This window comes from Chelmon rostratus, chromosome 3, assembly GCF_017976325.1.
Source record: "Chelmon rostratus isolate fCheRos1 chromosome 3, fCheRos1.pri, whole genome shotgun sequence".
Lineage (NCBI taxonomy): Eukaryota > Metazoa > Chordata > Actinopteri > Chaetodontiformes > Chaetodontidae > Chelmon > Chelmon rostratus.
Window position 1 is genome coordinate 25,670,238 of NC_055660.1, and position 23,754 is coordinate 25,693,991.

General features: G+C 42.7%; 2 protein-coding genes across 2 annotated transcripts; both read right to left on the minus strand.

The window, feature by feature from the left end:
- Window positions 1–1,557: 1,557 nt before the first annotated feature.
- On the minus strand, window positions 1,558–5,665 carry LOC121603817 (ras-related protein Rab-33B-like). Its single transcript, XM_041933059.1, has 4 exons — window positions 5,595–5,665; window positions 3,738–4,213; window positions 2,339–2,517; window positions 1,558–2,215 (listed from the first exon to the last, which is right to left on the minus strand). The coding sequence occupies exons 2-4, from the start codon at window positions 3,954–3,956 to the stop codon at window positions 1,885–1,887; spliced, it is 729 nt and encodes a 242-aa protein (XP_041788993.1). The 5' UTR covers window positions 3,957–4,213; window positions 5,595–5,665; the 3' UTR covers window positions 1,558–1,884.
- Window positions 5,666–5,749: 84 nt separating this feature from the next.
- On the minus strand, window positions 5,750–22,132 carry LOC121603816 (N-alpha-acetyltransferase 15, NatA auxiliary subunit-like). Its single transcript, XM_041933058.1, has 20 exons — window positions 21,988–22,132; window positions 17,523–17,607; window positions 17,317–17,421; window positions 15,649–15,806; window positions 14,754–14,888; window positions 14,105–14,258; window positions 13,720–13,839; window positions 12,505–12,600; window positions 12,129–12,235; window positions 11,936–12,008; window positions 11,463–11,632; window positions 11,206–11,358; window positions 9,970–10,098; window positions 9,653–9,866; window positions 9,302–9,495; window positions 9,072–9,180; window positions 8,860–8,958; window positions 8,250–8,393; window positions 7,595–7,692; window positions 5,750–7,328 (listed from the first exon to the last, which is right to left on the minus strand). The coding sequence occupies exons 1-20, from the start codon at window positions 22,039–22,041 to the stop codon at window positions 7,131–7,133; spliced, it is 2,595 nt and encodes an 864-aa protein (XP_041788992.1). The 5' UTR covers window positions 22,042–22,132; the 3' UTR covers window positions 5,750–7,130.
- Window positions 22,133–23,754: the final 1,622 nt, after the last annotated feature.

The window sequence follows — 23,754 nt, forward strand, 5'->3', positions numbered from 1 at the left end:
TTTAGACACCAAAACTATGTGGCTTGGTTCAAGAGATTATGATTTGGCTTCAAATAACTACTTCCTTAAAACAATATTTTGACATGGGAAATGACCCCTGGTCTCATATGTGAAAGTCATGCTGACTGACAACAAACACAAATCTCAATTCGTGACAACTCATGAACGACCCTGATACTGGGCTGCCTCGGAAGTTATTCCCCACTGTTGGTCATCGTGCCTCTTTGCCACTCGAGCGCCATGGCATCGAACATGAGCCTGAAGCTCTCAGTGGAGCCGGGACCCGTTCACACACGTTTTGTGCTGTTCGTCTTTGTGGCCAAAGAGGTGTAGGGAATTTATCACAAGTTGCAGGATTTCCTGCAGGATTTTCCACCACTGAATAAGGCTTTCACTTTCACTTTCTCCAACACTCTAAAATGAAGTGTGGAGGTAGGTGTGGTTAAGTGAGACTAGGCTTTCCCCATCTGAAGCCTTTCTCAGAAATCACCTGTGATCGGCCAGAGTCTCTCGTCACTGGCTAGATTTTCTAAAGCCTGAAAAGAGAACCAAGAGGAGATGCAGAAGTCTAGTTTTATCCCAGATCACTTGAATTACACTATGCTGAAACTTCCTACCACATCTTTTGCTTAATCTCTGTCTTAACCCCAAGATTAAAGGAGCCCTCACGACACACTTAGTTTACAAAGATAGACTTAGCTCTGCCACGGCTGCAACCACGCCGCAACCTCCCTGCAGATTTTCAAATGACCTTTATCTGACTTACATTACACTGAAACATATATACAACTAAATAGAAATATATAAACATTTAGATGGGGGAGGGGTTCTTGCTCAGCCGACAGACTATCAATGTCCATTTACATGGGTGTGAGACCAAATATACACATTACAGGAAAACATGAATAGTATATTCTGTATGCCTTCATACCTGACATGCATTCAATAAACTGATCTCACATTGTGTGTACGTATTATTCAGTCTAGTTTTTCCAAATTTTCAAGCTTTAGCAATAAAACTAGTCCATAATTTGCCACTTATTCTCATTAAACCACAAGAATTCAGGTTCACATTTTTTGTTGCGCAGGTCATCATATAAAGCAGCCAAACAGGCTCAGTCATGCAGTTTGTTGAAGGTGCAATGCTATGTCGTGCAAAACTACTCCTGGATGAAGTATGAAGATTTCACGGAGTTCCGTGGCTTTAAAGGCCCCTTTCCACCGTGACATCAAGGTAGTGTCCACATGATGCAGCTCAAATTTAGGTCCATTAAGTGAAGGTCATGCAAACCATGTACACTCCTGCTACATTCATATCATATTGGAGTTACTGTGATTCCCAGTTTGACATTCATGTCAACATTCAAGCCATAATTATGATAGGGAAACAGATTCTTCCCGCAAACTCCAATTTATCCGACTGATGCCACATCAGCTGATTTATCTAAAGTCAACTCAAACCCTTTAAAGCCACTATAAGCACAGCCACAGTTGGCTCCCAGTGAGACCACACATGCTGGAAACACACACAGTCACTGCACCAAAAGGTCACTTGGATCAGAGCTTCCGCTAAATGATGTCTTTTATTTTGCAGCTATTGTAAACAATAAAATCACAGATATACACAACATTTCCAAGAGGGCCATCTCACATATTTAAGAGTATAAATAAAAGTTCTATGGGGGAGTAACAGCAACTTGATTTCAAAAGTAGAAGTTTAGTATTTTTGCTCTTCGGCTAAAAATGAACATTAGGCACAATACGGTCATACTCTTATTCACAGACACACACACACGCACACACACACACACACACACACAATCAGACACTTGGACAGAGCTGAAAAGTCACTTTGCTCCATCTGAAAAGGCCCACAGTTGGCTCTCAGCAGCAGGTCCACAGCTCTTTCTCCGGTCTTTTCTTGTTGGGGACTTTAAAGGAGCCACTGCACGGCGGGCCGTTTGCTGCTGAAGGTTTCTTCTGTCGCTTCAGTTTGGCACCAACAGCAACAACGATGTCCTCCACCTTATCCTGCTGATGCGGCAGCTCCCCATCACCTCGCTGACCGCTAACGCATTTGTTTGGCGGGTTCTTGGCCGACGTCTCAAAAAACATCATGCCGTGGGCTTTGGCGAAGCTCATCGCCCGCTCCTGGCTCACCTGGCCGTCGGTCCTGCGGGGGTCACGTAGGTCACTCTTATTACCCACCAGGAACCTGTGAGGAGAACGGGCAGCAGGAAGGGGAGATTAAGAGCTGTACAGACGAGAAATGTGGCTGCAGGATGTTGACTGAACTGGACTCCTGTCCGCCGTACAAACACAGAGCTCATGCAGTTACCTGGGGATTTCCTGTCCGATAGAGTTCTGCCTGCACTCCTCTATCCAGGACGTCAGGCCACTGAAGCTGGCAGGGCAGGTGACATCGTATATGAAGAGCACGGCATGGACGTTCCGATAGTAGTGTTGCACCATGGACTTTCTGAAACGCTCCTGTCCCGCTGTGTCCCACAGCTGGAGCTGGTGGCGAGGGGGGAAACCAGAGCAGAAAGTGAAAGTCAGGCACTTCATAGGCTGGCGCTGAGGGGGAGGTGGTCCAAACGAAAAAGAGGAAATGAAGGAGTTAGGAGGCACGGACAGGAAAAGAAACCCTGTGTTGAAATACCCCAAAGCAGGCAGAAAAGCATGCACAGAGGCATGCCATGAATCATCACTGAGAGGGAACAAAGAAAAGGAATAAACATGTTGATCGGCTGGTTGGAAGGTCAGATCTCTCTGCGGGGACTTTGTTCTGGTTTGAATATGATGAATCAAGTTCTAAATGTCAATTCAAGTCATGTGACTCTCTCTCTGAAAGAGCTGATACACTTGACATGTAACATAAACATCCCAAAAACACCTGGATACAAAGCTTGAAACCTACTCTACCCTTCAGTAATAAACAAATCCTCAGTCACCACTGGCATACACTTCCTCTGTCATGAGGCCATTTCAAAACACTCAGGAAACAGCAGCAATAATAACTACCACAGTTTTAAGAATCATCGAATAAACACAGTCCCTTCTCCTGTTTACAGGATGGGGCTGAAATCAAACCTACAGCACTGTGTCACATCACATGCGGACTCAGAGTCAGAGGAGAACTAGATGAATTCATGAGGCTGTTGATGCAAACAGCTGACATGCCACTAAAATCAAGCAGGTCATCTTCAAAGTGATTTGGGGTCCGCATTTGTTCTGTGAACACAAGCAGGTCTGCTGATTTTCTGCCATCCCCAGAATCCTCTGTGTGAATTCAGCACAGCCACACTGCAGTGCAGGACATGGCAAATGGGCATTTAGAGGCAACAGATGAGACAAAAATGCAGCATGAAATATGATAAAGTCAGGGTCAAAAGGCACAGACACGCTGGAGGAGTATACAAGGAATATTATGGCCTCTTTACGCACGGATTCCCTGGTGTTTCTCAAGGTTTTGTTTAGTTTGTCCTGGCTGATTGGGCCCCTGAAGAGCACTGAATTCATTGTAAAATTAAAAATGATTAACATACAACCTAAAAGAGCCAACATTTCGTGCATAACGTCCGTAGCAGTCAGCTTATTAACATTTGAAAACAAAAGAACCTGCTGGAAATGTCACTGTGCGTAAAAATAGCTGTTTGGCACCGTCCTGCGCACAATTAGTCTGTTCAGTCCACTTTGTCATTCTTTCGTTTTAAGAGATGCAAAAAACTTCTTACCTTAATTTTCTCTCCATCGACATCCAGTTGTCTCTCGCGGAAGTCCACGCCGATGGTGGCCTCCACTCTCCGGGGGAACTCCCCGGCGCACAGTCGGTGTGTGAGGCAGGTCTTCCCCACCCCGGAGTCTCCGATCACCAGCAGTTTAAAGGTCCGGCAGCGTGTCAGCAGTGAGGACACGCTGCCCAACGAGCTGGAAAACTCAAGAGAAGACTCCATGTAGCAGTCAACTCACCAGACACAAAGCGCACAAACGCGCTCCGAGTATCTCCAAGGGATATTTGCACAGACGCAGCTTCACCAGGTCTGAACAGAGATCCAGCTGGACGTTGTCAGGAAAAATGCAGTTTCTTTTGATGTTTTAGAGGAACCTCTCCGCGCTCAGCCCCCCTGACAACTCCGCACGGCGGCGAGCAGCGTGAATGAAAGGAGGAGAGTGAGTCTGACGTTTGTCTTGGCAGCATGGTGATGATTGTCTGAGGGTGGAGAGTTGATCAAATGAGAGCAGGCACGAGCATCTGGCCTCAGTTTCAATGCAGATAAACGAGATGGATTTGTCTGAAAAGATTTTTGACACACGTGCTTTTGTTACAAATCCCCCAAACTTTTCATCTGTAAAACAACAACAAAAAAAACCCGTTTCCTTCATGTGAATCCTGCCAGTGGTGCTGCCACGGGGTGGCCGGAGAGTATACATAATGTTTCTGATAATATATTCACAGCCAAAAATGTCTGGATCGCCACTAGATTCAAGATTCAATTCAAGATTCAAGAGTCTTTGTCATTGGGCATGTCAATGAAATTTTCATTGCAACCCCCATGTTTGGAACAGATAGTAAGAAAGATAAGAAAATGACCATCATATGCGAGCAGTTGATGCTCCTCAGTTTGTATGGACACTGCACTATGACCTCTCTGAGAAGGCTTGCTAGACACAGAATTCTGTTTATTATTATAGAACAGAGATTTCCTACATGCTGAATCCAGCTTCGTGTCTGTTGCACTCCTTTCTGTTTCAGCTCCACTCATGGCCTCAGCAGCTCCCTCATCCACTCAGCTGTCCTGTCGTGGAACATGCTGCTGCTGCCCCCTACTGGTAAAGTTACTCTACAGTCATATTTCTGTCTTCAGTCCTGCTAAACTCCTGACAACATTGGCTCAGGGTGGAGAATATTGATGACAGAGTCAAGGAGAGCCATCATATGTGAGAGCAGTTGATGCTCCTTAGTTTGAATGGACACTGCAGTGGTGGGCACAACATTGTCTTCAGAGAATTTAAAGGTCCTTCATTATACACAGGCCTAAAAAGTTAACATTTTTCAGGTGTGGTGGTCATTTTGCAAGTCCACACAGAAGACCCACAAGTAAAACATGAGGCATGATGTGACTAAGTGCACCTCAGCAGGCAGCATGCTTCATTGCATTGTATATTCAGCACCAATGTTTAGACACAGGCAGGTCCTGCAACCACAAAAAAATGATTTGAAAGAAGAGTTCTGGTCACTCGACTCACAAAATATATGAATGAGCAAATAACACAGTTATTAACTCATGCTCACAAGTGCCTGAGCAGTCAGACAGGAACATGCTTTAACTCTGACCCATGGTTAGATCTTTTTTGTGTTGGCATAAAATATTGCAACAGGAGGCCAAGAAACAAACTGAAATTTATAGTAAATGATGCCATTAAGACCCGAGAAGGAGACAATGACAGCGACGAATCTTTGTTTGGGACTTGCTCGCAGTAATAACAGTAATTTACTTGAAGCCAATTTTTAAATGGCTGATGTCAGAAAAGTGCTAATCTGAGGATAAAGAGTGTGACATCATCCTCACCCACAATGCTCCGAGTCTGACCTGATCCATTCCAGCTCTCCCAGTCTGACCCTAGAACAGTGACTAAAAGCACAGCAGCAGCTCAGTGAGGTTCACTGTGGAAACAAATACAGAAGCAAAGAAGTCCACTGTTTTCTTTCATTTGGTTTTAATACAAAAATCCAGAGATATCATACATCACCATCTCAGATTTCAACTTTCACATTAGAACCCAAAGTGGAGGAAAAAGGGGAAGAAAAGAGATTATTGGAGGGAACAAAAAGGGGGCAACAAAAAAAGTAAAACAACAAATTCCAGGTGCTCATACGTTGACTCGCCCTCTGTCACCTCGGGCAAGGGGCCTGGATGCTGAACTCTGACCTGTAGAGGAGCCGTTTCTATTCAGCAGAGAAGAGCCCTCTGAAGTAGGATGGACTGGAGGCTCCTTTCCACTTTGACCGTTAGTCCCTGTGTACATGCAGATTAAACCGTTCCTAACAGTGACAACACAAGTGACTCTACCAGGAAGCTCAGCGTAACCAATTCAACCAGATCGAGAAATCATTATCGTCAAAAAGAGTGTCAGTGATCCATTATGGACAGGAAGGTGTCTAGGGTATTGCTTAGATCTATCCAACTCTCTCAGAACTATGTAAAAACGTTAAGAGTAGCAGTGTATTTGAAATGGAGCACAACACACGACCTTTACAGTTTTTAAGCTGTGCTACAAGGTGCTCCATAATGACAGACAGAGGATTACATATTCCCAAGTTGAACCAGAACGGTGAGGGAAGCACAGTCTGACCAAATAACTGTTCACAAGTGAGGAGACTTTCTTCGTGCTGTGCTCCCGCAGAGATCGGCCTTCCTCACACACTCCACGGCACTGCCACATGTAGATCAGCGGTTTACTAGGGCGTTACAGCACATACAGATACACCTGTGGTCGCTGGATGTCCTCAGTGTCTACTTCGGGTCCTCAGTAACTCTTCCTGCTCAGCTTCCTACAGATCTGTCACAGATCAGATCCACTCAGCTCAGCCTCCTGTCCCCCAGTGACAGTCCTGTCCTATTTTCATTTAAATTAGCTTTTTAAAATAAGGGGAACACAGTATGCCAAAGGCATGTCGGAGCAGCACCGAGTCAAACTCGAGTGGTTGCTGTCACCGTTATTGGTCATTTCCGAGGAAACAGATAGTCCGTGTTAGTCCGTCACAGTTTCTCCCGACAGTTTGCCAGTAACTATTGTTTATTTTCATATTCAGAATGGTTGTCAGCTCTATTAAAAAAAGTAAAATGGCCATTCTGTTATCTTCCTCTTCCCCCCCCTCTTTCCCACAAATATACACAACCACACACATGCTCTCCACACATACACACACACGCACACAGTCCTGATTTCACCATGTGGGAGAGAGCCAAGCCATGCCAGGTCAGACCCGATTAAGCTGAGCCAACGAACGAAACACCCAAATTTTCGCTTCCCATGTTTGGCTCTACAAAATGGCTGCCAGGCGTACCGCAAGGCTCTGTGCTCGGCCCAATTCCTTTTTCTCATCCGCTGTTGTTCTGTCGCGCTCACATCTCATTGGCTAGCTCCTCCGTTTCCGTGGAAACATCTCCGTTGGCGATCTTTGTGTTCTCCTCGTATCCGGGGGGCGTGAAAGCTAACGTGTAGGGGTAAAGCTTGTGACACTCGGTGCGGTACGACTCCGCGAGCTCCTTACAGTCGCCCAGGACGCCGCTCCGAAGACACTCCAGGACCTCTGTGCTGATCTGATGAGGGCAGAAAAAAGGAAAATGGGACGCTCAATACTTTTTGGATTCATATTTCTTCAATTCTTTAATTTACAGTAAGTTAGAGGTGAAATATGGCCTATACTCTGTGTACCATATCAATAAGGTAATTATTTTTCAGCAGTAAAGGGACTACACTGAAGTATTTTCACTGTGGCATCAATGTACTGTTACTACCATTGATAGCATGAATTCCAGCTCTTTACCAGACAGTCGTCACACTGCGTGATTCCATGAATGCATACCTGTATGGTTCTGTTGTCGAGTGACTCATCTAGTGCAGTGGCCAGCTCTGCTGCCTTTGATTCTGTCGATGAGTCCAGATACACCATCATCTTAGCAGCTGCAGGAGAGAGAGAAGAGTGAGAGAGAGGAGAGACAGAGCTCATAAAAACCAAAGGAGGAACTGACTGAACGGTTAAGATTGTTTGTGGGAACCTGAGAGTAAGATTATTTTGAGAAAGAGAAAACCAAATTTCTTTCGCGAACCAAACACACCAGTTGTGACAGTGTAATGTATGTGAGAGAAGTGGTGAAGTGGTGCATGAACGTTTGCTGATGGGCAGAGGAAGCTCAACCCTGCATATTAGAGATAAACAGGAAACAGAACTCAGAATGGAAATATCCAAAGATGAGATGTAGAATGTCTGTCAGGTGCAGCACAAAAGCACCAGCTCCAGGCTGGAAACATAGAGTCAGATTCTTCATTATTCTTCACTAAAAGCAAAGTGCCATCAACACGACAGGCATGCAGGAGACAGTGCAGAAAGAAGAATGAACAGCGAGAGGGAGAGGCTCTCTCATGTTGTGAGAATTTAACAGTGGGGAGCATCACGACAAATGGAGAAACCCTCTCTAACTAAATGTGAAGCTATCCTTCAATGACTGCGTGTGGCCTACCAGCCAGTCGGTGTGGTATGGAGTTTGAGTGCTTGCTGAGGTAGGCCTGGTTGAAGCTCTTAGCGTTGCTGTCTCCGAACAGCCGGGTGATCTCCTGCTTCAGCACCGTCCGGACCACCTCTGGCAGCTCCTTGCTCTCTGAGACTAAAAGATGAGGGAGAGATGTGAGCAATGATGGGGGGGGGGGGTACTAAGTCAGACAGAGAAAGGGGGCATGACTAAAAGAACAAAGGCACCAGGGCTGAACAAGTTTGAAAAGATATCCAATTGCGATTATTTTGCCTGACATTTCAAGTGCAATATGATTTGTGATATTAGAGGGAATGATCATTTCTATATCATTGTTCTCATTTTCACTGACAAAAACATAAATAACTATTGTGTGATTTATTTGCAGGGATCCCTAAGAAATAAACATGTTTTCTCAAGTCTGTACAATCTGATGCGCAGGCCAGGACATCTCTACTGCACCACAATATACGATTGAAATGGTATTTTGTGATTTGAAAATTGCAGCAGGCCATATTGCGACTTACAAACTTTTGATTCATTGTTCAGCCCTAAAAGGTGATGATGCAATGAGGAATTAATGAGGAACTTGCTCTCATACCTCCTTTAAAGAAGCGTACTAGACACTGGTGTAGCCATGGGTGGTCTGGATCAATGGCCAGCGCTCTCTTCACTGATTGGAGCATCAACAGGTACTTTTCTGAAAAGAGAAGACGGATTGTAAATCTGTGTGAAGCAGAAACCAAAGATAACGGACGGTAAAAACTACTGATAGGACAGTGACGTATGATTTAAATGAGTGTGCTTGCCAACCTTTCCTGAAGTAGATCTCAAAGGCCAGAAGGTGTGTGTCTATTTTGTCCTTGACCAGGTGTTTGAGAGGCATCAGGAACTTGACGGCTTCTTCCAGTGGATTTTCTACCTGTAAACAGGAAGTGATGGAGAGGGGACACAACAGACAAATCATCACCTCACCTGATTCAAACATTCCTACTGCCTTCTGACAAAGTTTTTATGATTGTGATTCTGTTTCTCACGCTAACCTTGACGAGTTTGTCAGGAATGAGCTCCTCCTTGGGTCCTCCAATCTCTTCATCATCATCCTCCTTCTTCTTCTTCTGGTTCTTAAGCTGCTTCTCCTTCTCCGCGTTCTTCTTCTCCTCCTCCAGCTGGGCCTTCTTCTGGGCTCTCCGCTGCTTGTTCCTCAGCTTCTTCAGTTCTTTGTCCGAGAGATTAGCTACAAAAGAGAGTAGGGCGTCAAAGATGGACAAAATGTACTTATTTCCTCTTTTTCTTTGTCCAGGCGAGCATTTCAAATGCAGTATATTGGAAACCCACGAGTACAAATGGGACTCCATGAGGTTCTCCCTCAACACAGACAAACTGGCCCTCACCGGTGTCGGCCTGCAGCTCCTTGCTGTCGTCAGTCAGGGGATTGTCATGGAGGCTCAGGTAGATCTGGATGGCTGTCATGGCAGCCTTGTAGTAGAAGGGATGCATCCGGAGAACGTCCTCCAGCTTCAGTAGGTCTACATAGGAGCGTAACGTCATCTTCCTCATGCAGTAGGTGTGGAAATCAAACTGGTCGTCTGTGATCTCCACAAAATGCTGATAAAAAAGGAGATCCATATATAAAAAACATAAACAGATTTAATGCGGGTAGCTAAGGAGTCTCATTCAAACATGAAATGTTCTGATAACAAGGGCTCACCCTTTCAATCTCATGGCACTTTTTGAGAGCCTCCCCGAACTTGTTCATGCTCTTGTAGGCGAGTGCGCACTCTGTCTGGAACCACATACACTGCATCTCGTTGAGGTTCTCCACTGCTGACGCTCCCTCCTGGACGAAGGCAAAGCACAGAGACATGCGTGAGCAAAGTAGACCACAAAACAGGAAATGTGCTAAATTATCATGTCAACTGCTTCAAATACATTTGTTGAACAGTCATTCAGTTTTATTGCAGAGCTAATATGATTCCTTTCTGGAATTATGCTGTCACCCGTGACCAGGCTCGTTTCAGTTGACCCTGTGTGTGAACGTATTTGCAGATATGGCTGTTATTTTCATGAAAGGCACCAGGAGAATAATGTTGTCATAATTGGACTTTTAGGAGAACATAGAGGATCCTTTAGAGATACGGGTTTTCGTAGCATATTATAATTTGTAAGGACCTGTGCAGCTATACCTAAAACTGCTACCATAAAATTAATACAATTAAAAAAAAGAGAAAAAAAAATGTTTGTAATACTATGAGATATAGTAGAACAAAAAAAAAACAAAGCATTTCAAGATTTTGGTTTGATTGATCATTTAAACACTAATTAAACATATCAAATGTATTTACACATAAACACATATACAGTAACTTACAAATACTTGACTGGTTTTTAAAGGATTCGAGTCAGTTTTATAAATTCTAGGTAAATTATGCACCTTATATAAATAAGGTGATTCACTTCTAAGACATTTGCCTTTGAAGTGAAATGTCTTCTTTACTATAGGTCATTATGATTCACTTGGTTTTGTGTCTTAGCTTACTCATCTCAGCCTCCATTTCCTGCAATCATACGCATAAACAAACACCCACACATTAAACAGAGACAGCAGTTATCTTACAACTTCAAACACACACTACACCTAAAGGAACACTAGAGCTCCTCTTACTTGGGGTCCTCACATTATTGCCTCCTAAATATATTATAAGTGACTTGCTGTTATTGGAAAAGTCATCTTGTCTTTTTAATCCTGTGTGAATCTACCATAAGTGACTGATCTGTAAAGGAAGAAATTCCACCCTCAGATATTTAGGGTTGTAGAATACTGACACATGAGGGTCTCAACAGGAAATTGAAACTTGATTTTGTTTTGACATTTTCAAACAGTTTCCTCAGCCTGTCAGCTGCCAGTGTGTGCTTGTGTGAACACCCACGCACAGTTTTTCCTCACCCGTGTGAACTTGGAGCACATTTCCTCAGCCTCTTTGATCATGCCAGCCTTCAGCATGTACTTGGCACACTTGGAGTTGATGAATCTGTCAGCGGTGTCCAGAGCCTGGGCCTCATCCATCCACTGAGCGGCCTCTCTGATGTTCCCAGCATGCTGCAGGAGCATAAAGGTCAATACAACAGTCATGACCAGAGCATGGCAACTCTACACTCCTCAGCTGCAACAGTAAACACACACAGATCTGTGGCATATGTTACCTTGTAGATCTTGGCTTTGATAAGGAAGAGTTCAATGAGCGTAGGAGTGCTCTCGATGGCTGCGTTGATGTACTCTAGAGACAGTGTCTGTTGGCCAATCATGTCGTAGTGCTGTGCCAGGAAGTACTGCACCCAGAGCAACGTGGTTGGTGGTTCCTCCTTACCGTCATCTGTGGCAGTGCAAGGAGACTGTGTCAGTTTATATCTTCAGGGTCGTAAACAAAAGATTTGTAAATGGATCAGATTATGAAAGCAATTATTTTTGACTGACATCTTAATTAAAACAACAAACGTTTGTTTGGCTGCGCTGTATGAACAGAAACACCAGCTACTCTTCTACTGTATTCTGACAAAGTAGCTGCTCAAAGACTGTTGGCTGGAGTATGGTAGTAGCATTAAGCTACACTGCATGCTGATTAGAAAGACAACAATTTTTTTTTATCATCATTCTGATTTAGAAATGGTCTCCTCACCGTTCTGGTTGAACATTCTACAGCTTTTTAATGAGGTTTCGTAGCCGACAACCAACTCCTCTATTATTGCCACCTGCAAAGACAAAGAGGAAACAGCAGATTATCTCATCTGTAGTGTGAAGTATGCATCTGTGAAGTGAAGTGATTCAGTTTTAGATCAGTCGTCTGACATGTCCAGCAGCAGCGCTGTCACCTTTTCTTTGTCGTTGTAAAGTGATTTTAGGGTGGTGAAGACGGGCGGACAGCCTTTACTAAAATTCATCCTCAGATACCTGTCCAGGCACTCTCTGAACCTCTCACCTGTGGAGAAATACGGTAAGATGGAGAAGATCGTAAAACTTAACTCTGTCACACAGTTAACTTCATTCACGGTCAAAAATGATTAAAAAACTAAAGCAAAACCAACAAAAAAACCAAACAAAAAAACAGGTGACCCAAATAGCATGAATACAATCAAACAACTGAAGCTTAATACAGCTACTAGCTAGTTCATTTATTCCTACGTCATGGATGGAAATGTTGACTGAGGTCACTGTTTTAGTTGAAAGGAGACGCGTTATTGGCCACACCAGAGAGGAAGGTGAGGGGCAGGCGACGAGGAACCAGTCCTTTAGGAAACTTCTCCCAGCCTTCTTCATAGATCTTGTATCTCTCCTCTACACTGCCTGGAAAAAATAAACACAAAAATTCAGTGGTGTTGACAATAGGGCATTCACATGTGCTGCACTTTAGTAGTCAATTACTCCCAAAAAGTCGACCAGTCGATTCATTGGAGGACATTTGTTTTCACTCATTAACCATTGACTGGACTAAACCCTCTGCAAGCTTGTCTGAACTGAACATACTGTTTGACTCAGTAAAAAAGCGATCATTTTTTTGATCCACAATGATGCAGTGTTGACTCATGGTTTTGATAGTTGACTATTTTTTGAAACCCCCCTGCTCACAACTGTAACTCGATCAATGAATTTGGATATTTTAATCAGTGGAAAACGATGATGATACTGGTGTTTCTAATGGAAAGGATAAATGCCTAGTCCACACATACATGGGAATTTCCTCCTTTATTCTCAAAAAATGAATTTAAAAGATGTAAAAAAAAAAAAAACCCTGTCCACACATGAAAAATATCTCCTTTCACATGAAAACACAAAACCACAATCGAAGCACTATGAAGAGCAAACAAACAAACAGGCGGAGATATAATATTACTGGTAGGCTACCCACAACTAGCAGCCCGACAACTAAATTACAAATCCTACTATGGCGAAGGCGTGTCATGCTTTCACCATAGCAGGATATGAAAAATCACAACCGAATCACATCCGAAACCAGCGACATTGGCAGCGAGGTTTGTGTCGTCACAGTGTTGGATTACGTAGCAGTGACCTCTGCAACACATTCTGACGCTTCTGTTCCTCAAATAAAGTGAATGAGTAACTGTACATTTATGAGTAACCATGCAAAAAGTCCTGTTAGCACGGTTAGCACCAGCACTACTTTGGCCACATCTGCCGTTGCATAAAATCGCCTCATGTTAACAAACTAGACAACAACGCACACTCACACACATCGCAAGCCAAAAACTCTGGTTTCCCCGTCATCAACATTGCAAAATAGTTTCTCAATATCTTAACCCGGGAAGGAGTTTGGCAAAAACTCCATTTTCAGTGAGCTAAAACTGCGCGTGGACAAAAGGCCAAAACACACAGAAAAATCTGTTTGGAAAAATACTTATGTACATTACTTAATACTGTATGTGTGGACTAGGCACAGTGTCATACTTGGTTTCAGGGCATTCTCCAGGCCGTGGTAATAGGACCAGTTCTCTGGATTCCTCTCCAGCAGACGATGATAGACTTCAGTTGCCTCGTCCAGACGCTCCAACTTCAACAGTAGTTCTCCTGTAGAAACATGAGTGAAGAGCTCTGGTGTCAAGGTATATACGAAGAGCGGAAGAAGAAGACATTTTCAGACCATAAAGAAGGGTAGGTTGTACTAATGAAGGGGCTAGGCTGTGTTCTGACAGTATCTACTATACATGTCTTTAACATGTTGAGCCAACAATGGCTAACAAGGAGTTTCCAAGGTTTTGGCTTCAGTGTGACATTGCTTTTTTTTTTTTTTTTTTTTTTTTCTCCAGATTAAGTTTGGAGCACAGTGACCCACCTCGTGTCTCCTCCACAGCTAGCTTGTCACAGATCTGCTTCTCATAGTTGGACAGATGCTCCAGGGCCTCCTTGTGTAGGCCTGCTTCCCTCAGCACCTGGTTCTGGTACAGCAGCAACTCGCTGTATTCGTAGTCAACTTTGTCTGGAGATGTCTGGACAAACAAAGAGACGTTCGTGAAATCAACATTTTCTACAAGCAACAATGAAAAACTACCGGCCCTGCTGGGTGGACTTCTGTAGCTACGCAGTTCAGGAAACTCTGCCTCATTCTTGGTGCATATGTGCAGTTGCCTAATCACACCAAGTCGTTGTATTACATAGATGGCACAAAGACAGGAAGCAGACTGGTCTTATCAGGAGAAAGCCAGAGACAGAAAGTGAGCTCTATTGTGGTTGTGACCGATGCAACCCTGTTGATTGGAAGGACTCACTGGCCTCCAAGCATGTACTATAACTCAGATGCATCAATCAGCAAGTCAGACACCTACCACATAACAACAAACAAGAGTAATCCAGCTTGTCATCTTACACTGAGGTGTGTTGTACACGAAACACAAAAAAAACTTTGTTACATCAGTTTCTCTGTCAACGTCTCAGTTCATGTATGATGGCTGCACTAGAAATGCTGAACTATCATTGGTTCTAACCTGTTGTGTTTTCCTGAACTCCTCAATGATCTTTGCAGCCATCTCGTAGTCTTCCAGGAGGTGATAGGCGATGGCATAGCCGATCCAGGAGGCCCGCTGCGCCGGACGCAGCTGCAACAGCTGGTACCGTGTCTCCTGTCGAAACGAAAAGTGTTTAGCTGTGCTCAACATCAGAACCAACAGGGTGAAAAAAGGCTGAACTTCACTCATGTTCACTGTATGATGACTCTCATATGTGAGAAAGGACTCATAATGTGACATCTAGCTGGGAGGGTAAACTAGGAAGAAAAGAGGCAGTGGGAAAAAATTGCTGATTCATGGTATTGACACAAGGTTGTCACTAGCTGGCTCAGACAGAACTTTAAAAAAAACAAAAAACAACTAATACACACAGCCCCTCCCCCGTTGCCTCTCATCCATATTTTTAATCCTCTCAACCAGACTTTCATCTTGCCATTTCATACCTCTCGCTACATAAGCTAAATCCCAGGCTGTGTCCCTGGAGAGCTGTTCTACATTGTGAAGACTGACTGCAACCTGATACGCGCCTGCTGATAGGCGACATCCTCTCCAAATCAGTGCCACGCTGCGCCCTGGACGAGGCAAAGCGGCAGATGGGAGTGTATTCTGGAAAGTTGTTTTACCAAAGACTATTCAAGTCCGTTTTATTCTTGTATTAAAAAGAAAAGCGTCCATATTTCATTTAATTTGCTTCTCATAACCAGGTATGGACATTAAGGTGTTCTATTCTACGGCCGACCCTGCGCCCAGACCCCCTCCCAGTGGGTCAGGATGACTGAAAATGGGTTTTAATCATGATGATCTCAGAATATATTATTATTATTATTTAACAAGACAGAAACCATCCACTCATGGTTCTCCTGTCAGTCCTCACCCTGTAGCCCTCCAGGTCTCTCATCTGGATCTGTAGCAGGGACAGGTCTCGCAGGATCTGCAGGTTGTCTTTGTCCCACTTCAGAGCATTGCGGTAACACTTGATGGCCTCATCGTACTTCTTATCCGAGCGCTGCAGCAGGCCGTATACATGCCAGCCTGGGACACATGTGGAGTTAAGGAAGATAGAAATAATCTCCTCCATACAATCTGATCTTACCAAACTATTCCAAAGGCATACAGAAGAGCACAGAGATGGTGAGGTTACCGGGGCCAAATGAGCCTCTCCTGGTTAGAGCAGACACCTGACTTAATGATGACTATTTAAAAACTTTTCCTACAGGTAAATGGAAGCTTCTTGAAGAAGCCACATTCTGAAACTAATTTCTGAATGAAGAGGGAGAAAACACAAAATAAAAACAAGATAATAGCATAACAAAAACAATAAGAAGGCAAAACGTCATAGATTAGAGTTAGCAGCACATTACTGCTTAAGATACGACAATGCTGACATTAAATAGAGATGCAACAAACGATTACATTCGTCATTTTTTCCATTAATCAACTAATTGTTTAGTCTACAAAAAGGTCAGAAAATAATAAAAACAAAACAAAAAACAAACAAAAAACAAAATTCCCCAGAAGCCAACCTGACTTACATCTGAAAAACCAGGGACCAGGAAAGGTTGTGTGTGTACGTATGTTTGCACTTGATAATATTCTAAAATGACTCATTTTTGGTCCACCAACTAATCAATTCTTATTCGCCAAGTTTTGAATACCTTATTTTATCCAACAGCACAGAAAAAGTATTGAGACACAGTGAGACAAATGGAGAGCAAGATGAGAGAAGAGATGACAGTAAATTACATAAACATAGAAAAATCACAAACTATAAATTAAAATGATGTTTTGCTGTCAAGCCCCTCCTTTTTACAACAAAACACTTTGAGGAATGTATACAGATATACAAAGCACATACTACATAAACAAGACAAGTTAATGCCACAGACTCTCAAGATAAGGAGTGACAGTTGAAGCTTAGAAAGATAGCAATGTGTTGTCTGCTCAGAGATGTTGACTTTAAGGCAGAGATACTACTTATCTGCAGGTAATGTGAACAGATTTCAGTCACAGAGACAGAGAGAGAGAGAGAGAGAGCGAGAAAGAGAGAGCTGACTAGACTATAAAGCAAGAGTTACACAGTACAGTCCTTGTCGTCTAAATGTCCCATACAGGGCTGCAACTAACGATTATTTTCATTGTCGATTAACCTGTTCATTATTCAATTAGATGCTTGGTCTAGAAAAAGTCAGTCCGTGTTTCCCAAAGCCCAAGATGACATTTCTCAAATGTCATGTTTTTTCCACAACCCAAAGATATTTAGTTTACTGTCACAGAGGAGTAAGAAACCTGAAATATTCACATTTAAGAAGCATTTATCAGGATTTTGGCTTTTTTTCTTTGTTCCAACCAATTACTCCATTATCAAAATAGTTGCAGATAAATTCTAAAGTTGACAACTATTGACTAATCATTGCAGTTCTTGTCCTGACACACATTTACCCATTCAGCTTGGCCAAAAGTCTTCAATGACAACAGCTTAACCAAGAGCATACCTCCTTCACAAACACACAAATGGTGTGTGCCATACCGTAAGTAAGGATACAGACATGGCTTCTGAGGTCATTGCGCAGGCCTCTTCTCACCAGATCGTAGGCCTCCTCCTTCTTCCCCAGACAGTTCAAGGTCAAGCCCTTCATCGCCAGGGTCTCTGGAGGGAGACAACAGCACAGCAGACAGTAACACATGACCATGACAGGAGAGCCTTTTCATGTATGTTTCCATCCATTCATCCACACATCTGCTGCTTACCTCCATGCTCGGCAAACTTGGGGTTGGACAGGATTTGTTTGCAGAACTTGAGTCCGTTTCTGTACTGCTTGTGTTCATAACATCGCTGTCAAAGGAAGGATACGGAAATCACATTAGGTCAAGAGAATAAGTGAATAAGTTCACCAGCAATGATAAAATTACAACAGAACATTATCAGACAATGCATTCCAGGATTATTCTCAAACAACTCTCCATGTTAACATTTATTAGCCTTCTGCACACGGCTAAGCTTAAACGTTTTAACAGACTTTTTACTAAGACACATAAGTATTAAACCACCTTAAAGGAATTACCAGCTTTTTGCCCAAAAGTTATATTTAGGTACGCTGTTGCACAATCAACGCTACACCACCTCTCTTTTTAAGCTGATCACTGACTGCCAGAGGGAAGTGTGTGTGTGTGTGTGTGTGTGAGTGAGTGAGTGTAGTGAGAGAGAGCAAGAGAGAGAGGAAGAGTCAAGCTGGCAGATGGCCTTTCATTGTCTCACCATCAACCTTACTAATGGTGAAAAAAGATGACGTCAACCTCATATGCTGGTGCCAAGGTCGGTTATGAAATTACAAGTAACTCACTGTTGGAACATCGTGGAGGATTACAACATTAGCAGAGTGTCGGGGCTAGAGGACAAAAGAAACAGGCTCATGACCTGTCAGCTGCTGGATGGTGCTACTTCATCTACATATTGTACTCTGAGTGTACTGTGTGAGGAACAATGAGACGATATTGTGCATACTGGGGCATATGCATATACATAACAGCTGCATATGCGTGAAAAGACTCTGTTAATGGGCTGATGGAGAGTAATTGGACACAGATAAAAAGATGATCTTGAACCAGTGAAAATGTTTGGTCCTGCTCAGTAATTCATTGGCCTCATTATTACACAATCAACATAATGACAGCCATGCATAAGGTCTCAGCTTTGCATTGGGTCCTTAACAATAACTCCTTGTCTCTATCCTGAAAAAAGCAAACAAAACTGAGCTCCTGCTTTGTGCACAAACACACAGAAGCTTAGAACTTGTCCTCAAGTTCAACTAGATTGAAAGGTAAGCTGAGTCACCAGAATGAATTTCACAACGTTGCGAGGCGATATGTAAGGTCACCTTCATTATTATTGAGAGAAATAATGTCAGACTTTAAATGAGACAGGTTAGTATGTTTCTGTTGGAAAAAGGAACAACATTGGAGGTATATGACATTTGTTGTAACAGCTCCATTATATGGTGAAACCATTGCCTTCATCATTGTGACACCATACTTTTAACACGATCTGACACAGGCAACAACAATTTGTCTGCAGCATCTAGAAGTGTCCGTTCAAAAAGTCAATCATGCGTTATGGAAGTATACAGATGCTCGTACACCCACATACTGTACTGTATGTTTAATGTAAAATTTAGCAACATTAACACAACCAGCTGTGCTTATGCAGCATGTTCTCTTCCACGCCCAAAATAACTCGGGCCCCTTGGGTTACAGAGAGAATCTGTCAGAGCAGTGGCTCTAAGCTGCAGGGCTCACTGCAAGGTGTGCAAATGTAGATTTGGGGGGAACAACTGAAAAGCTTGTTCCAAAGCACTGATGCCACACTTGCATCATTTTGGAGGGAATATAGTGATGAGAAAAATTCTTGTGGTTACAACTTGCAAGTGTTTACATTAGTGAAGGCCAACTGTTCATTATGCTACTACAACTTTTCACAGCACCATGGTGTCAACCCACTTTATTATCTTAGAAGTTAATTAAATTAAAATGGAGTTGGGTTTCAGCTACGTTAGGGCAATGACAGGCATAAGCGTTCAGAAAAAGGAGTATTTGTAATCATACTGAACAATAGTTGTTTGACTGCCTAATGGTCCTGGCACCTACGTTGTTCGATGCAACAAATACTATCCACAATACCTCTGAAAAAACACTTCAACAGTGAAACTCAGTCCTACTAAACTGAACCTGTCCCACAGCATGTTGGCTCCCCTTTGGTGTGGGCGTGTTGCTACAGGTATCAGTGAAAATAAATGAAATACCTGGAAGTCCAGTTTAAAGAATTACATTCATTAGTCTGAAGGCTTATCACATGCCAAGACAATACACAAAGTGGTTTTTAGATGCTTTTTTTGTTGGGATTTTACAAGTCTGAAAAGGTACGAGGCAGCAATTCTTTGCTCTTCTTTATCCATGACTGTGAAGTGAACATGAAGAGTTGTATTTTTAACTTTACTCCTCTGCCTGTAACACATGTTGTTGATGCAGCTTAGGAGGAAAAATGAGCGCCTGGTTGCAATTCATTGCCCTGCAAGCTCAAATGCAACATATTTGCAGAAAAGTTTTCATGCAAGAACAAGACTGCAATGCAGTATTGATGAAAACTGCGATTTTAATGAGCAAGGAAAGGTGTTTCCCCTTACCCCAAAAGAACAAACAGAAACTCATTCAACTCCAGTGCCATGCACAAGTTGGAGTCCTGCCAGTTTCTAATAATGCATTTGGGTACTCCGTCTGGGAAAGCAAAATAACGAGGGGTGTGGTCCACGCCTGACTACAGCCATAGAGAAAACCACTTCAAATCTCATATCATACCCTCAGTGCAGAAAGGTTAATGACAGTAATTTTATTCTAGGTTTTCTCAGTCACACAACAATTTCAACCAGACCAAATGCTTTCAGAATTCTTCTTAACTAGGAACAAGATCCAAGGGTCAGCTCATTTTATCACAGACAAGTGTTGAACAATGATGCTTAATTGAGAAAAAGTGACATCAACCTCTGATAAATGCTTTCTAGTATGAACTCATCTATTCGTCACAGATGCACCTGCAGAAATTAAGACTACCAGAAGCCTGCTGAACCTGCAGTGTCGTATAATCGTGTGCACAAGTTAAAACAATATCGTGTTTATGTAGCAAGTACAGTACATACAAGTATTTTCTGTTAAACTTAATCCTAGCTACTCTTCACAACAGATTTTTGCACAAATTCTCCACAGAAAATGTACCATGATTTAAGTTTTTTTATTGGTAAATTATACAATTATTAAGCACGAGATCAGAAAAACAAAAATTCATCCAACACAATTAAACAGTGAATGCACAACAGCAGTGCAAGGAAAAGCAATACCCCCTCTGAGGTATGCAGCAAACACAGGCTCCAACTTTTCAAGATCAGGTGCAGGTCACAGGTCTGTTTTTCCTGCCAGAGGTAGAGTGACTGAATGCCAGTGTGCTGATAAAAATCCGCTAACTCCCAGCAGAGTCCCCCCTGCCTTTTTAAACAATGATGTTTATCTGAACCTGATAGTGACGTTAAATTGGCCATTACCCACGTACTCCACGCAGTTCCTAAATAGGATGTAGCTAAGCGCCCATGCCGAGATGTTGAACAACACACACTGACATCCAGTGAGTAAGTTATGACACAAGAAGAGGACTTGAATATTCAGCAAGAGAAGTATTTACTAAAAAAATTAACTAGACTTCATCCACACCTGTTCAACCACTCCTCTGGCCAATATAGAACTATGTGGAGATAGCAAATAAACAGCGGGGCGACACAAGGACTTTAACATGGAAGGAAGGGAGGGATGGATGGATGGATGGATGGGTGGTCAGCTAGCTAGCTGCCAGAGCACAGCAGGCCTGAAGCAGCTACAGATATGCTGACACAGCCACACCGGTCCTTCCCTTACTTCCTCTCGTTTTCACACAAGCACTACCAGTTTGACCTAATCTAATATATACCGCTGATGGTAATGTGTAAAGTCCGGGGTCCTACACTGACAAATTAAGACTGACAATTACCTAGTATGCTAACCCAAGACTTCCAACAGATGCTGACTAGCGTTAGCCGATTAGCTAACGTCAAATGGCCAGCTAGTGTGCTGGTTTGCATGACCCACGTCTGACACAAATCAAACGTACAATTACATTCCGATGAAGACACTTGCTGTGCTTTCAGCAAACAACAAACAAATGCCAAAACACTTTTAAAAGTAGCATGAGAAGCTAATTTAACAGCATACGTGACCGTTACATTGGCTAGCGGGTTAGCCATCGTGGAGACTAGCTAGCGTTAAGCGATTGGTTGTTGCTTGTTGTCTTAAACAAGCGACGAGGCCTACCGCAACTAACTAGCCAGGTCCGGCAATTTAAACTATCACCACAGTGTGTTCAGTGACGTTAGTGCTGTATTTATCGCAATGGACACATCTGTCAGAATCACAACAAAGTCAAGAACAACCATTTTGGCTTTACGTTACAGTGACAGCGCACGTCAGGGCCGGACCAGCTAACCCATTCAATGATGCCATTTTGCTAACAAACTGATGCTAACGCTAACTACCGGAGAGCTACACTGACACACAGCGGCGCCGATGAATCTTTAAAAATTCGTCAGCTGTCAGTATGAACCACAGCTATCGATATGCATCTCTTTAACAAGCAACTCACCAAAATCCTCTTGAAGAGAGCGTTCTCTTTCGGCGGTAAAGTAATTGTCGGCATCGTTGCAGTTGAGATCAGCTTCCCCCTCGACCTCAGCACATGTAGCTAAAGTTAGCCCAGGTAGTCAAGACGAGTAGAGTTGAGTGATGGCTCTGGCTCGCCTGCCTCAGCCGCTCCGCTCGATTGCTCCGTCTCCTCTCGTCACCCGCTTCCTCCTCACGTGGTGACGGAAGCTCCGACACCTTTCAAAATGGCGGCGGTTGGATTTTGTGCGACAGATCCCAGAAGGCAAATAGAGTTAAATGTTCCCTCCAGACATGATTGTAAGACATATAAAAATACTGCAATAATAATTAGTGTTTTTTTTATTTGTTTCTAAATTTGGTACACATCTAGTCCTGTTGCCTTTGTAAAGCACTTACTGGTCCTTCTCTCAAGTTGAAAAAAATCCCCAAATTTAGCAATATGCAAATATTGTTCATTTGAAAAGTTTAAGTGCTGGGCAGAAGATGTCTGCTACTGCACTGAAAAGTCCAGTCTCAGCATTTTTTCCCTGGAGTATTAAAAGTTTCCACCTCACACTGGACATGGATTGTCCTCCACACTCAAACTAGCAGCAATATGACAAAATCATGTCATACATGGTCATCGTAAACTGAGAATAGAGATGATGTTAATGGTTGTTCTGATGAGGGAAACCCCAGGCAAACCAAACTTCACATCGCAGTAACTGATTTTTATTTATTTATTTATTTATTGCTTCTTCCTCTACCTTTCAATTTGTAAAAGAAGTAAATTACTGTTGTGCCCCATTATCAGACCAAAAACAAATTGGTTTGAAATCAGGTGCGACCCAGGTGATATCTGCATGAGAGTGATGGAAATTCAACAGTTCTCTTTTAAATTATGATTCATTCAAAGACACTAATAACACACTATCTGAGAAACTCTGCAATGATGGCACAATATGGAAAAAATGTTCTTTGAATATAAGGTTGGAAATTTTATTAATCCTATGCTATTAAATATATGTTAATGTTGCTGTTAAAAGAAGTTAAGAACTAAATAAAGTATGCAAGAAGCTGACTTGATGCACAAACCTGACCTTATGCTGACAAAAGAAAGTATTACTTTGGAAGAAAGACTTGAACTGAAGGACAGCAGCTACAGCTGGCTCAAATGTTTATATCTGGTGAAAGGTCTATTCATTAGGTCTGGAGCCAAGTGGATAGATGAAGGGAAGAAGAACACAAAAGACTTTTCTTCTTCTCAGAAAATAAATTTAAAAAGGAAATCATTAACTGGCCCTCATAATGAAGGAGAACATTGCATGAATCCATATTTAACACAAAGCCTGTGCAAGTTTCCTGGATAAAAATCACGAATGTCCATTCAGCTGATGAAGAGTTTAAATCTATGTGTGGCTCCCACTAGTCAGCTATAGTGGGAGCCACACATAGATTTAAAGCTGCATTATTTGTGAAGAAAAGCAAATCTCCAGGAATCAGTGGTCCATCTTTATTTAAACACACCTTTGGGAACTAATCATCTGTATGTAGAACGACTACATCAGCCAAAGAGAGATGGCAATGAAACAAGACATCACATCTCCTATCCCCAAATCTGATGAGGTCCCTTTATTAATAGATACTTGGCGTGCTGTCACTCTATTAACAATAGATTATGAGATCTTGGCCTTAGTAACAGATTAAGGAACGAGCTGGATTCTATTACACTCAAACAGGATTGATGAAAAACTGACATATCAGTTTT